The following is a 17214-nucleotide window of genomic DNA, read 5'->3' as shown; positions in this document are numbered from 1 at the left end:
GTGTTTGTGGTATTTTCTATAAAAAGGGACCTCATCGATGCTCCGATATAAATACCATGCCGCGCGACGCGCGACGCTGTGCGGCGTAAGCGCCATCGACAATAAGGTCCCTTTTCATAGGAAGGTAATCACACCAATAATGGACGAGAAACTAATCATGGGTAAAAAACCGCATCAAAATCGGTTCAGCCAAACGCGAGATCATCGCGAACAAACAAACATACATACATACATACACACACACGGGTCAAACTGAGAACCTCCTTTTTTTTTGAAGGCGGTGTAAAAAATACTTAGCAATCCTGTAAATGTTCGCAACATTTCAGCGTAGACATAAAGGCATTAGTTTTCATTTGTCAAATGCCTATGTTGAAATTTTTAGCATAGGTATTTAAACTTTAAATCGATTGCAGCATCTTGCAATGCACAAATAAGAAATATGAAGCAAAACCAGGTCTTTCACTTTTAACACGTCAAGCGATGACACATACTCATGGACAAATTTATAGAGGAACGCAAAAACAGGTTTAATTACTGGATTACAGCACCTAAAGTAATTAATTACAAATTTAGTATATAATTAAACTTTTTTTTGCGTTTCTGTGAATTTGTCCATGAGTGTACGAGTACTCGTACATATAGGTAAGTACGCCAAGCTACTTCCTATTATAAGATTTATAAGTAAAGTGCATGCCACTACTATATGAATGAATCACATTCAGAATATGTCCATGCAATTTTGAATTTTGACGACCGGTCTGGCCTAGTGGGTAGCTGGGTAGTCTGGGTAGCGATCCTGCCTGTGAAGCCGATGGTCCTGGGTTCGAATCCCGGTAAGGGCATTTATTTGTGTGATCTGCACTGTTCCTGAGTCATGGAAGTATTTGTATAAGTATTATATTATATCGTTGTCGATGTACCCACAACACAAGCCTTCTTGAGCTTACCGTGGGACTTAGTCAATTTGTGTAAGAATGTCCCTATAATATTTATTTATTTAATTTTGCAGCTCGCTTTTCAGAGAGCCTAACATCAGAATCGTTATCTGCCTCTCTATGTAGGTACTTATAGCTCAATTATGCAAGAGTGATAGAGAGGCAGATAACCATATTATAAACTAGCTTTTGCCCGCGACTTTCACCCCCTTAAAGGATGACTTCTGGGATAAAAACTACCCTATGTCCTTCCCCGGGACTCATACTATATCTATACCAAATTTCAAGTAAATCGGTTTAGCGGTTTAAACGTGAAGAGGTAACAGATAGACAGACAGACAGACACACTTTCGCTTTTATAATATTAGTATGGATTTTACATGTTGGCGGGAGGCCCTCAGGTATCAGTGAAATACTCGTACTTAACAAAAATATTGTTTGGATTGGATTGAGGAGGTTACGTTATCTAAATCATCAAATTTTGTTTACGTTTATTTTATAGCTACAATTCAAGATTAGCTAATTGTAATTATAAGTAGCAAACATTAACATGAACAATAAGGTAGTTACGAAGACATAAATTAAGTACAATTGGTACATACAACAATATTTACAACACTCAGAAGCTCGATACCCCACTTCCATCCGAAAATGGGATGGAGCTCTGTCAAAAGTTTCTCATGATCATCCGATGATGATAGGAAGTTCTGTTAACGTGTCACACTCATCACGAATTGAGATCACTGGTCTTTCACGTCCTTGTTGTGCGCCACGGTACTGTTCGCGTCCGCACTAAACACTGAACACTATATAGTCAGTGGTCTTCCGGTGTTCAAGACTTGGCCGCCGAGTTGTTCTCGTAAAGCCAGTCCCAGAAGCGCACGCGCTTTGCCTCGGGGTCCTCCAGTACTGTAAAGTTGCTGTTGATGTCCAGGTAGTTGATGTGAGCTGTCTCGTTCACCGGTAGCCATGTGAAGTCCACGACTGACTCGTAGTCCACGGGAGGAGTCGGGTTCCTAAAACATTGGCGATCATTTTTTTAAGTAAGCTTATTTTGTTAAATAAATACCTAGCATAAAATGTAGGGACTCAGATATTATGTAACCTGTACCCACTTAGATTGGGGAATACAACAGTTAAGTACCTAAATATTTACATATTACACAGGGCAACTTCGCCGAGTTCTCTTCTTTTGAACTCGGCTGGAAGTAATATTTAAATATTACTGGTAGTCATCCCTTGTTCAACTATGTGTTTTAAAATTAAAATAACTCCTGAGTTTTCTGTAAAATATACCACCGCCACTTGCACCATCCCAGTACCCCTGGGTTAAATCGGTTAAATCGTGAACTCAGTGTCAAATTGTACTGGTAACCATGGTAACTCGCAGGTTTAACCGGTTAACCCCGGCTTAGTGGGATGGTGCAAGTGGCCCTTAATATACTTAACTCATAAGAAGTTTTATTGAAAGGAACTGACCCCGTTTTAGCGAAATTAGTCCACAATTGCACCATCCGTCTAGACACTGCTAGCTCGGGAGAATCATCGTCCAGCCTGTAGTTGAGCCTCGAGAAGTAGAACAGGTAGCCCATCTCATCGCCGTGGCAGGCGCCGGGGTGGCTGATGCCCAGCATGCGCTTGAAGAGCCCCAGGGCTCCGTCGAACGCGAACCGGTACATGTAGGTGGGGCTAGACCGGGTGCTGTTGGCGTAAAGGCGGACCGTGTCTAACAGCGGGCGCAGGAACATCACGTCGGTGAACAGCTGTGAAACGATATAACTATTATATATCTAAAAATATTCATATTCATATTTTTTATTTGTATTAATCATACATTAAAAATCATTATATCATATATATCATTAACAGGTCTAAAAAATCGCAATTTTGTGTGATGTAATTAATGGATGGCCCCTTATGCGATGTGTGTCGCTATTTGACATTTGTCAACCTGGCAAGCTCGGTTCTCCATACAAACGTAGTTACGCTCTCATTTTAAAACGACTAGCTAGATTGCTCTGTAACTTAGTACTTACAATAGGATGTATATTTAGGTCTGAAATTTGTTTCTGTAGCTTCAGATACCATAGTAAAAAAAATACAGCGAATTTAAGTTTTAAATTTGTTTTTGCTCAATTTCGATTGTTTTATATACTAGAGCTATATAAACTAATTTCAGACCTAGATATACCTATACCTCATATCATTGTATGTGCAAAGTTTTATTAAGTTTATATTTTATTTTATTTTTTATTACAATCCAACACGTAGTTTTAAAATGAGAACGGACTCCGTTTGTATGGGAAGGTGATATTCGGCCGAGCTTGCCGGGGACTCTTAACTATTTTCTCTTTTTAAGGTTACCAGACGGGTATCACTCTAATACATATTATAGTAGCCCAATTCTCATTCCGTATATTCCGATTGCAGTTTACCTACTTATCTTTAATGTGAGATTTTAGAATGGACAAACAATATGTTGCATGCAATTGCAATATTCTCGCCTCGTAAATCTTCTTTGTACTTCTTCCAGTGTACACCGATTTATACACCTTCCTTATACTGTACTTCTACTCTACGTTATCTCGAGTTATCATCTCGCTCGAGGCGGTCGTATTCGGGGGTTCCTAGACTTTTTTTGTACTTGCAACGTTGCAACTCGACTAGACCCCGCTACACTTACGTCATGTTATGCACATTAACAGGCCGCTGCTGCTGGAAGTATAAGGTGCGGATGCCGTCGACGACGCTGAGCGAGCGGGTCGCGCAGTAGCTCGGGCGGCACCACCAGTTTGACCTCGCGGTCCAGCTCGCCCAGCAAGTTAGGGTACCTAACGCTGGAGACCTGACTCACGTCTATCAGGCTGTCGATGTTGCGCACGTCAACAGGCCGCTGCTGGAAGCAAAAGGCGCGGATGCCGTCGACGACGCTGAGCACGCGCGCCGCGTGGCGCAGCAGCTGGGCGGCACCACTCTTCGGAACTCGCGGTCCAGCTCGCCGAGCAACTTCGGGTACCTAACGCTGCATGGAGACCTGACTCACGTCTATCAGGCTGTCGATGTTGCGCACGTCAACAGGCCGCTGCTGGAAGTAGAAGGCGCGGATGCCGTCGACGACGCTAAGCGCGCGCGCCGGGTCGCGCAGTAGCTCGGGCGGCACCACCCGTCGGAACTCGCGGTCCAGCTCGCCTAGCAACTTCGGGTAACGTTGGAGACCTGTAACAAGCAATCGTTTTTACAAAATCTTTATACTTCGTTCCTTATTTTTTTACATGACGTTTTGATAGACATATTTATTTTCATAATTTGGTAGGTTATGGGCCCAATAAAGCATGAAGTTTATAATAGCAGATGAAATAAGTTACATCGGATTTTCCAATTTAGTAAATATGATCTCTCTGTTGCGATCTCAATATTTCTAGTCCGGAGAAATTAATTTTTATACCATTACATTATACTGACTCGGCGTCGAGATACACGAGATGAGATAATATTCAAGAAATTTATTTTAATCTCATTGCCGAGCTTTGTAAAATCAAGAAATTGATTTCTATCGGTTCAACCGATCTGTCATTTTAGCACAAAATTGGTACAAATCCAGTAGGTACATTGGCCACCAAAGTTGTATAGTAAATTGGCGAACCGAACTGTCATTTTAGTGTCTCGGACATAAAAACACAGCTTAATTAAGTAGATCGATCACGATCAGTTTACAATCAAAAGTTTTATTGATCTACTTATATAACGAATGTAGCTAATGTATGCTAATGTTGTGTTCACAATCATTTATTTTAAAATTGTTTGTTTACTTTACATTACATTATATACCAATTACAGGTATTAGTACTTATTACGTATTTTCGAGTGAAATCCGTTTCTATTTATTTTCATATTTTCCGTTTTTTATGACTATAATTTTAGGTCACTACGAATATTAATAAATCGGTAATTCATTAAGACACGATACAAATGAAGACATATTGTTATTATGTAAATAAATACTGTTCGGTACGAGCAATACCGCTGGGCTTGTTTTTAACAACGCTTACCGACTGCATCACCTCAGGTTAAACCGGTGTATTAAATTAACCCAAGAAAATTAAAGAAATCTGCGGTAGTTTTGAAAATTGGTATAGTTGTACTTTGTGGCGTCCAGATGAACCATACTGAAAGTCCTCGGGGGTAGGGGTGAGCTGAGGGTCTACACCCTGGGGGGGGGGGGGGGGGTTGAAGGTATATTTTTTCAGATTTTTGCTCGTATCTCGAATATCTGTACGAATAGCTTTATAATTACTTCGAATAAAAGTTTCTACATAAAATTTTCTACAAATTAGGTTACATTTATTTTTACTCTACGATCAATACTTTAGGAGCTACAGGGTGTTTAAGTTAACAAAGAGATGAAAAATAGACGACATAAGAAAACGTCGTTTCTTCGTAGTTGTTCATCATAACTGAATTTTTTTGTATAAAATAAGCAAGTTGAGTAATCTGCTGATCAAAAATAAAAATAAACCGGCCAAGAGCATGTCGGGTCATGCTCAGTGTACGGTTTCGTACTTCCGTGGTTACCCGCCCGGAAAAATATACTTTTTGCAAAAACTCAAAAATGGCAACCTATCAGGTTTGCTATAGTTTTCCTTGAAAGTCTTTAATAAGCTTTACTTTCACGATTTTTTTCATGTTTTTGACCCATGGTTCAAAAGTTAGACCATGGTCGAGAAGTGGGGATGAATTTTTTTTTCGCTTCAACCCTATAGTGTGGGGTGTCATTGGATAGGTCTTTTAAAATGAATATGAGTCTTTAAGAACATTTTTTTGATAAACGTGATATTTCCGGAAATATTCGCTTTAAAGGAAAAATAATGTTTGTGAGTTCTAACTTTTGAATCACGAGTCCAAAAAATATGGAAAAAATCGTGAAAGTAGAGCTTAGTAAAGAATTTCATGGAAAACTATAGCGAATCTGATCGGTCAAGCCGTTTTTGAGTTTTTGCAAAAAGTATATTTTGACGGATGGGTAACTACGGAACTCTAACACTGAGCATGACCCGACATGATGTTGGCCGTTTATTTTTATATTGATCAGCAGGTGACTAAGCTTGCTTATTCTAAACTAAACATTTGAGTTATGATGAACAACTACGAAAAAACGACGTTTTCTTAAATCGTCTACTTTTTTTCTCATTAAACAACCTGTACCGGTCTGTTTAAGTTTACACGGGCTTCATTTTACCTATGTAACTTTTGAGTGACATTAACGTGAGGCACTTCATTCGGTTCTTGTCTGTTTGTCTGATTTAATATCTTGTCTTTTTATTAATTATATAACAATTCAAGTCTTGGAGACCCTTTACATCTCTGGATAATTTTTGTGATCTTTTTCATTATTATATACATTTTATCTCTGACACCTAGAGACTTTTACATCTCTAAACAATTTTAGTACTTCTGTTATTTGTATAGTTTTTATTAGTTTTTTTTCTTGTGTAATTTAACATTTATATTTATGTAATTGTTTTTTGTAATTTTGGATTAATTTTATTGTTTGTAAAAATTGACATGTAAAAGTGCCCCTGTGGCCTATTTGCTGAATAAATGTTTGACTGATGTTTGATGTACCTCGTAAAGTATTAATCGAAGAGTAAAAACGAATATGACCTAATTTGTAGAAAATTTTATGTAGAATCTTTTGTCCGAAGTATTTATAATGCTATTCGTACAGATATTCGAGATATGAGCAAAAATCTGAAAGAAGGTACCTTCAACCCCCCCCCCCCCCTACACCCTCAGCACCCCCCCCACCCCCGAGGACTTAGTATGTTCATCTGTACACCACAAGGCATAACTGTACCAATTTTCAAAACTACAAGAATTATTTCCGCAGATCGCCCATTTTCGGCTTAATTTGACGTAGCTATATAGGGACACTGGCGGTGACGCGTATTAGTGTCAGCATAGAGTAACTTATACTAGAGCGGTACTGTCATAGTAAATTTTGTAACCCCAGTAAATTCACTGCCATCTGTCGACACACTTTAAAACTAAAAATGAAGATTTATAAAAATACTATAAAATGTATTTAAATATGGATAAATATTTTTTTTATTTGCATTAATTATTTTTATGATTTTGACCCATGTTCTTTCACTGAAATGCGTTAAAATTGTTAAATAACAAACGAAACCGTCAACGCCATCTATACGACAGTAGGCCAAAGCTCGTAGCGCCCTCTGATCGAGAATCAAATTTTCTTGATTTTCGAGGCACGTTTTTTCCTTAGACTGTATCCATCTATTACGGAGTTATATCTATCTTTGGTGTCAGCATTTTTGGTATACAGTTCAAAGGAGCATTTAAGGGGCCCACTGACTACCAGTCCGCCGGACGATATCGGCCTGTCAGTTGTTCGGAACTGTCAAGTTTTTGTTCTAACTGACAGTCCGATATCGTCCGGCGGACTGATAGTCAGTGGGCCCCTTTAGGTAGTCCAGTCAGTCGCTTAGCGCAACTACCGCAAGGCATACAGTGCGCACATAACTACCTAATACGATACCACGGGACCGCCTGGTCCTGGTCTTGCATTTAATAATAAGTTTATTTTTTTAAATAATTGTAATTAACCTTTTGATATAATTTTGGAGTCAAGATAAATCGGTGTTATAGAGTGAACTTTGTTATACCTCATTTGCACAATAGGGTCACCTATACCTAAACTATTAGTATAAGTGTTCGTCGATCACACATATCTGTCACGTATCTACAGGTCAAGTTAAAGTAGCCGAGGCGAAATGTTTCGTGATTTCGTGAACTTATTGTTTGCGCGGCCCATACTCGGAGGTCTTGTGTTGTGTGACATAACACACATAACTGTTTGCATAACCGACAACTCGTTTGCATGATCTTGACTAAAACATGCCACTAATCGCTTTAGTCGGCAATCAAATCGAATTAATTACGAACACAACGCAGTTAACGTTTCATATTGACCTGACATCAGCTTGCCATTGAGTCATCGACATAATACAACAGTTATTAAACTTTAACCTTTAGACAACTGTATTTTGCTGCATAGGTACTCAATAATTTGACAAGTGTATGTCGTATATTAATTATCTGTGTCGAAATCATATAATGTGGAAATCAAACATTCATTCATTCTATTCTAGTATTACCTATAGCGAATCTATACGTAATTAGCAGGCATCGTAAACTGCGAGCGAAATCCATTTAAATGACGTATGACAACCAGTTAGACGTATGAAAACCCTAGTACTTTAATGTATTTCGCTCGCAGTTTACGATGCCTGGTAATTAGACACGTATATAAAATTACTATTGCAACAAAATTGCGACAAGATCTTCAAGATTGTCAAGGCAAAAATAGGTACCTAGTTATATTTTCTAACGTTCCTTTCGTAGGTTTCGTTAGACCAAGACTAAGCTAAGTTCGCAGTGATTTTAATAGCCCAGACTGTGAAAGTGTTCTATTTAAACGTCATAATTTCATAGAAGTTTGAAAAAATAACACTTGCACATTCTGGTCTATAAAAATCGCTGCCAACTTAGCTTGGTCTAACTTTAGGTATGACGAGTGTAGTATTATTATTGATCAGTGTCAATAAAAATACTTCCTTGCTTCCTTGCCCATTTTGATGACGAAGGAAAACATCGCGAGGAAACCTGCATGTATACATCCACGAAGAAATTCAGGTGTATAGCCCAACCAAGCCTTAATTCTCGTGCATGAAAGAAAGTCTGTGCCCAGCAGTCGGACGTATATCGTATATAGGCTGAATTATTATTATCCTAATAAACAAATAACAAATAAATAAATAAATACATAGAAAACATCCATGACTCAGGAATAAATGTCAGTGCTTATCACACAAATAAATGCCCTTACCGGGATTCGAACCCAGGACCATCAGCATCATAGCCAGGGTCACTAGTCTCACTACCCACTACCCACTAGGCGAGACCGGTCGTCAACTAATATTTTACTATTATGTGTTCTATACAATACTTATTCTTTGAGTCAACTAAAACAATACTTTTAGGGTTCCGTACCTCAAAAGGAAAAAAACGGAACCCTTATAGGATCACTCGTGCGTCTGTCTGTCTGTCCGTCTGTCACAGCCTATTTTCTCCGAAACTACAGGACCAATTAAGTTGAAATTTGGTACACATATGTAAGTTTGTGACCCAAAGACAAACATGTAACGTAAACAAATGAATTTTAAGCACGGGGCCACTTTTGGGGGGGTAAATGTGAAAATTAAAAACAATACACTCCTTTTTTTTGGCAGCCGTGTAAAAAATAAAGTTTTTCAAACTATATAGTGTTACATATCAAATCAAAGAGCTTATTATGAGAATCTTAAATATATTTTGTTTTATAATTTTAAGATAAACGCATTAGAAGTTATTCAAGAAAATAGGCAAAACATTACCATTCCACCCCCTTTATCTCCGAAACTACTGGCTCAAAATTTTTGAAAAAAATACACAAAATAGATCTTTATCTATAGATCACAGGAAAACCTATAACAAATGTGCAGTTAAGCGTGAGTCGGACTTAATTACTTAGTTTTTGATCCGACCCCTAAGGGTTTTTTAAAGACATTGACATTTCACATAAAAAATACATTGTATAAATTGTGTAATGTACGGAACCCTTGCAATGCGAGTCCGACTCGCACTTGGCCGGTTATTCTAGTAAGTATACAATTTAAATTATTATACACAAATTAGGTAAGTACTCGTATCTCAAGATAAAAGATATCAACGAGGTTATATTTCAGTAGGGATGAAAATTCCGGAAAAAATCAAATGGTTATTTCGGGAATTTTACAAAATTTCGTTTATTTCGGAAGTATTGTAACTTAAATGTGCATATTTCGAAAGATATTAAAAAAAAACACGAGGCGATTTGAAATTTGTCCCGTTTACCTATTTCCGGGTTTTTTCCACGCTATTTTTCCGTAAAAAATAGCTCGTTCATGTCTTTTGTTCTATATCGTTTGGTTTCATCCTCTTTACATCTCATCTCATCGTCAAATTCATTATAATTCACTATAGCGTTTCGTAATGAAGTCATTATAGTTGAGTCTAGAGCCCATAGTAAAAAGTATGCGATTATAGTTTGTTATAAAATCTTAATTAACCCATTAAAGTCGACGAGTAGGAAAATAAATATTTCATTAAATGTATTATTGTATTGTATTATTTTAAATCTAAGTTCGTTGTACATACTAACCCCTTAGTTTGTAAGTTCTACTAATATAAATATGTGTCCATGTGTTACACGCAATAAAAATATTCATTCATTCATTCATTCATTAAATAGCATATTAAGACATTTTCTTTAACTAATTTAATGACCATCGTTTGTTGTATGGGAGCCCAACTTAAATATTTATTTTATTCTGTTTTTCGTATTTGTTGTTATAGCGGCATCAGAAATACATCATCTGTGAAAACTTTAACTGTCTATCTATCACGGTTCATGAGATACAGCCTGATGACAGACAGACAAACAAACAGCGGAGTCTTAGTAATATTAGGGTCCCGTTTTTACCCTTTGGGTACGGAACCCTAAAAACTAACAAAGGTTTGCTTAGCCTCCAATTGCCTATTGCGGCGTACGGCCATTGCACCGACTTTCCATATTTCTTAATTAGTTCACGACAATGAACATGAAAGAACTATACCTAGTCATCGCAACCGCTACGTCTATTTTTAGGGTTTTGAAGTCAATAACTCTTATGTAGTTTTGCCACTAGCGTGTATGTCTGTATGTTTGTCTTTCCACGGATTAAGGCGCTAGGCGCCGTTTTTGGCTAAAAGAGGTTACTTTCTAGAGCCTATTTCTCCTGAATGGATCAACAAAAAATTATAAAAAAAAATATATATGAATCTTCATTCTATGTACAACAATTGTAACATTTGACTTTTTTCCTGAAATTTATAGTTTCACCGTAATACAACAGGCCATTTTGCGGCTAATTTTGCTTATTTCTACTAAACGGCTTTAATCAATTAAAATTATTTTTTTACTAACAAATTAAAAAAATATATAGCTCAGTGACCCTTAGGTTGCTGTTCCACCTGTCCAATTCTTGGTCCAATGTGCAATGCGTCTTACTCTCTCACTAAGCAAAATGTGAGACGCAAAAACACATTGGACAAAGAAATTTGACCACCCTTAGGTAGGTAATTAATACTCTAGAAAAAAAACCTTAATATGGTATTGAAATTGGTAAAATAAAAAAATTAAAAGAAATTGGGGTATCTAGTAGGCAAGCCTAGTAAAGTAGAATATTTTTTGAAGCAAAAAAAAAAAACGGCCAAGTGCGAGTCGGACTCGCGCACGAAGGGTTCCGTACCATTACGAAAAAGTGCGAGTCGGACTCGCGTTCCAAGAGTTCCGTACATTACACAATTTAAGCAATGTATTTTTTATGTGAAACGTGAGTGAAATGTCTTTAAGTAATTAAGTCCGACTCACGCTTGACTGCATATTTCTAGTAGGTTTTCCTGTGATCTATAGGTAAATATCTATTTTGTGTATTTTTTTCAAAATTTTAGACCCAGTAGTTTCGGAGATAATAGGGGGTAATGGTAATTTTTTGCCTATTTTCTTGAATAACTTCTAAACTGTTTATCCTAAAATTATAAAAAATATATATTTGAGATTATAACAATAAGCTCTTTCATTTAATATGTAACACGATATAGTTTGAAATTTTTTGATTTTCTCATTTAGCCTCCAATAGTGGCCCCCGTGTTTAATTTTTTTTATTTACGTTACATGTCCGTCTCTGGATCACAAACTGACATACGTATACCAAATTTCAACTTAATTGGTCCAGTAGTTTCGGAGAAAATAGGCTGTGACAGACGGACAGACAGACAGACAGACGCACGAGTGATCCTATAAGGGTTTCATTTTTTCCTTTTGAGGTACGGAACCCTAAAATCATTGAGAATTTATAATTTACTTCACGCAAATATGGTACGTAATCAATTGAATAAGTTTTGTTTTCTAATGCCTGTTACGGCTGTTTTACGTAGTGGGGCAGCATAAATCAGCACCAGAGCAGCAGCGTGCGTCACAAGTCCACACAAATCCACCGTCCACCTTTAAATTTCTAGGGTCACTAAACATTGAGCAACCTAACACTAGCTTCTTAATTGTTGTTTGACACATTGCGACACCATCTGGCAAATGTAAAATGTTTCGGCTCGATGATAAACATCTGCATTCATACATCTGCAATCACCTATTTTTATTTGTCTATTAATTTTTGTAAAGCTTCTTGCTAAATGCTGACTGACATAAATGAATTAGATTTTTTTCACACTGGGTTAGGTACGAGTATGGAGTATTGTTATTTGTTTCTATTTTTTTAACAATTTACTACTTAACTCAAAAATATTATTTCCTACTTCATTAGAATTTTTAGGAACACCGTCCCTTATAGTTTCCTCTCCGTCTATTCATTTGAGAAGATTCACACTATATACCTGTCTGTATGTCACAGGCGTCACAGCCATTTTGCTCAGAAACTATAACGTACCCTGTGAACGTACCTATATTTTAATGAAAGGCCATGCCAGGATAAGCTAAGTGAGTCTGCCCCCAGCGAGTTTTGTCTTGTAATTTTTTATTGATTTGTCTTTCTATTAGTATCGTATCGAGTATGCCAAATTTCAGCTCCCCAAACTTTATAGTTAAATAATAATAAAAAACGGAATATGATCTTCATTCAATTTTTTTTTCTAGCCAGCCGATTTTGACGTGCGTCACGTATATTGTGCATGTAGTAAGGACAATTACATGATATTAATTTTGTGACATATTGCCATACAAAAACTAAAAAAAAATTTTATATATTTTTTTTAAGTATTATCACGCCAGCGACACCTCCAGATTTTTCAACAAAGTAGGCCTCTTTAATAAGCTGAATCAAATGAATATAATAACTTTATTTTTTCTGTGGTAGAACAAGGTGTTTTTTTTTAATTGAATACATCACTATACATTTACTCGCATACCCGCTCGTTAAAACTAATCGCTATTCAATATTCGCGATATAATCCGTTTTCATAGTTTTATTTCATACTTATATTTAATTTTATATATCATAATTCATAAAATCATCATTTTAGTCAAAATTCAATGCGTCGTGGAGCATGAACATTTTTAATGCAATATTTTTACAATTGAAGCTTTTATTGAAGACTAGCGACCCGCCCCGGCTTCGCACAGGTAGTTCAACAAATTTACACAAAACCTTTACAAATTATACATATAAACCTTCCTCTTGAATCACTCTCCCTATTAAAAAAAACCTCCGCATCAAAATCCGTTGCTTAGTTTTTAGGTCTAAGCATACATAGGGACACACATACAGACATACATACATACAGACAGCAGAAAGCGACTTTGTTTTATACTATGTAGTGATAATATAACTACATAGTATATATGATACTCGTAGCATAACGATCGTACGATAGTGATTGTATGGTGTTTACTTTCACGTAAATTGGATAAGAATATGGTGTGCCATCATTTCAGTTATTCAGAATGACATAATGTAAGTAACCAGTGGTTTCCGAAGTGTATATTAGTCGTATTAACGGCGCCCCACTGCGCGTGGTCACGGACTCACGAACGACATAACATCCGCGAGGCGGCCTTCCCATTACCACCCATTACGGTGCACTGTTTGTTCTGTTTGTGGTGTGTTGGATAAGAGGTTACGTAAAATGGTATTTTCCTGCTTACGCTATTCCTGCCGGTGTCTGAGCTATTCTAGTAATAATGGTATCTACCCATGATGTTCAATAGCGTAACATAATTTCGCTGCGCAACAAAACGCGGGTAACATGAGGCTGAATTTGATGAGACAGAATCGGTATTGTTTAAACCCAACCCAAATTGTTAAAACGGCTCAGCTCATATAAGGTGAACTTTTTTCGCTCCACCAACCCAAGCCAACAACTTCACCTGGTAGGTGGGGGGTGGGGAGACGATATTCTTTCCACGATTTGACTTGATTGTGAAGTGTCCGGTTGGCCGAGACCACTTTCATTCGATTGTGCTCAGTCAAATAGGTGTTATCACAATCTTAATTTGGTGATCTTCTTTTGTACATGTGGACGAAATTACGGAACATAGAAAATGTTATTGACTGATCACTTGATCATTTTACGCATGGAACTTTTTGTAGAACTTTTTTGTATGCATGTAAGTAATATAGCCATCCATTTACGTCACTGGCATAGAAGCGAAATTGGAGAAGAGTACCTAGGCATAAATTTCACTCCTTATTCTAATAAATCGTGAAATGACAAAATGACCCATCTCCAGGCGAGACCGGTCAAAAATTAAATGACCATGGATATAATATCATTATAGGTACTTTATGTGCGCTGCATACCGAGCAAATACCAAGAATGTAGTCGTTCGTCTAGCTCAAGTACAAGGCATTTCCAAGGTAATACAAGCAATGTTTATGTATTTATAGGAGAGCGGATAGGCGGGCTGCGGAAGGACCGCAGCGGCAGTTCCGTTCACTTGCGAAACGTCGCCAAGGATTTCCCGCCAATACGGGTATGCTATCAACCTACTTATTGGTGGACTTCCTTGGCACAACAAAATACCACAATACAGAAATTATTGAGTGGAACGTAATGTAAGTAACTGCGTATTTTTTAGAAAAATATTGCATCGCTTTTAGCAATATGGCTAAAAACGAATACTTCAATCCGTCCGTCTGTCAGACACATAGCTAAATATCTCGAGAACTACTTACGCCATCAATTTGGAATAGTTATGAGTTATGAACAAGGCTCCCAGACGCTTTGAAAGTGTTATGTAAAATTTCAAAGGCTAGTTACTAGGTCAAGTGGGGTGACATTTGAAAGTTTTTTTTTTACACTGTAAAATCACAACCCCCTTTAGCCTAGCCTTCGCCAGCGATATCCGTGTAGAAATCTGTAACTCCCCCCATAATTAAATAAACCTAATCGTATAATCAACCCCCCTTTACTAAGATTTTACCCAGTTAATAGTTAGAACCCCTCGAGTATCAGCTAAATTTTGGACTTGGACCCTGGTTTTTTTTTATTATTACCTAGATCTCAAGGAAAAGATATTTATAGTACCGAGAATACATTTTATTATGATTTTATGATGTTAAGAAATAATTTAAAAAATATTTTATTAATTACAGAAGTAGAAAAGTAAATAGAATTTATTAGTGTAATGTAAATGATGTCATAAGTTTACTACATATGATGTTATATGTGTATTTAGGCAATTGCAGCATATATGTTAATAAAATAAAATAAAAATAAAAATGAAAGCATTAGAATTTAGTTTATTTCTGATATCTTCGCTCACTTCGATGCATTTTACGTTTATTAGTAACAAATATGTATAAAACATATCCGGGATGTTAAAATTAGTCAGTGTCATTGTCAGTGGCCATGTAAATAAATAGTTATTGAACCTTTCCTTATTTTGTTTATTTCTAAGTTAAAATAAGGATTAATTTAACGAGGACACTAGTGATAAATAATAACATGGAATATATATATATATATATAATAACATCAAATAATAATATGTGACTGAAGAGGATTTTAGTATTACAAGGTATTTCTTTCTTCCTATTTTTCTATGTTTTGTAATGAAATATGAGATTAAAACTAGGCAATAGGCATACGGCCAGTTGCAAGTAGTTAACACTTTCAAACACATTTTCATCCCGTAGGGCGCCATGGTAGATTCATATAATTTAGTACACCCGTGAAGGACTGGCGCAGTGAAACAGTTAATTAGTGAATATTGTATTATCCGCCATTTCTAATTTTATTATTTGTGCGATAAGTTTAATATAGTTAAAATAGATTGATAAACATAATTTGTATACTTAAAAAGTAACTAGATTTATTTTATATCACCACATACTCACATAGTATAAGGCAAAGTCGCTTTCCGCTGTCTGTATGTCTGTCCCTATGTATGTTTAGATCTTTAAAACTACGCAATGGATTTTGATGCGTTTTTTTAATAGATAAAGTGATTCAAGAGAAAGGTTTATATGTATAATTTGTAAAGGTTTTGTGGAAATTCGTTGGAACTACCCGTGCGCAGCCGGGACGGGTCGCTAGTCTAAATATATATAAAATTAATCTATAGTTGGTCAAACCAAATTGTTAGTAAATAAGAACAAAAAAACTATACTCATCCTTTTCTTTTGGTACTAGTATTAGTGTAAAACAAAGATAGTATGATTCTCTCTGTCTATGTTTGAAATGAGGCAGTTCCTTTGACAAACTATATATTACTCTTGTATATACTATGTCTATGATATTACTAGATTAAACCTATAATATTGAATGCCAACCTTAATGAGGTTGTATACCTACATTCAAATACATTGATTGTGTCGTGAATGTATGACAATCACGATTCTATATTTAGTCATTTAGTGGTAATTTAGGATTTCGCTACATAGTGGGCAAATAAAAGCTTAAAGGTCATATATATAAAGGTGCTTCAAACCGCCTAAGGTCAGTTAAACAAGTGATCGAGTGAATTTTATAATATTATTTGATTAGTTGTTATCAGCTTTTTCCTTGCATCTTCTTACCTTGAAAGATATTAAGCTATTTTTCAATGATATTTCGCAATGAGGGCTATCGTTTTTTTGCTCACCAGTTGGCGCCTCTGTTGATGGTGGTCCAAAAGACTAAAGAACAGCTGTCAGTCATTGAAGTGACAAGTGACATTTGACATTTCGAACTATGGAAAAGACCACCATGACAGACACTAGCGCCCCTAGCGGCGAATTCATACGCGTTAGCCCTCATTGTTGTAAATTAATGTAATTGTTACGCAAGTTTCGGTATTTTTCTATAAATATATCATTAGGTACTAATAATATCATTTTATAATATGCGTCTTAATTATAGAAAAAACCGGCCAACAGCATGTCGAGCCATGCTCAGTGTAGGGTTCCGTAGTTATCCTTCCGTCACAATAGGCTAAGGAGCTATTAGTATAACAAACAGAAGACTGTTAACAAAGGAATTAAATGATGCCTTTCACCCGAGTTAAACAATCTTCTTTTCATATCGAATAGGAAGAAACCAAAAAGACAAGGCAAGTTTGCATAATCAGTACCAGTACTTAAATAAAGTAATAGACGTATGGCCATGTTTTTTCCTTAGAACTTACTTTCAATGGGAGACTTATCCA

The 17214-nt window shown here is 36.5% G+C and overlaps 1 protein-coding gene across 1 annotated transcript in view; it reads right to left on the bottom strand.

Annotated features, from left to right (window-relative positions):
* Positions 1 to 1387: 1387 nt before the first annotated feature.
* LOC134748466 (venom carboxylesterase-6) overlaps positions 1388 to 17214 on the bottom strand; it is a 39680-nt gene continuing 23853 nt past the window's right edge. The window contains exons 9-11 of the mRNA XM_063683264.1: positions 3979 to 4151; positions 2415 to 2698; positions 1388 to 1951 (exon numbers count right to left, since the gene is read on the bottom strand). Of these exons, the coding sequence (XP_063539334.1) occupies positions 1768 to 1951; positions 2415 to 2698; positions 3979 to 4151 (641 nt within the window). The 3' untranslated portion in view covers positions 1388 to 1767. The remainder of the gene's footprint in view (positions 1952 to 2414; positions 2699 to 3978; positions 4152 to 17214) is intronic.

This window comes from Cydia strobilella, chromosome 16 (genome assembly GCF_947568885.1).
Source record: "Cydia strobilella chromosome 16, ilCydStro3.1, whole genome shotgun sequence".
Classification (NCBI taxonomy): domain Eukaryota; kingdom Metazoa; phylum Arthropoda; class Insecta; order Lepidoptera; family Tortricidae; genus Cydia; species Cydia strobilella.
Note: the sequence above shows the minus strand (reverse complement) of the source record. Positions and strands in the feature narration are given on the sequence as shown.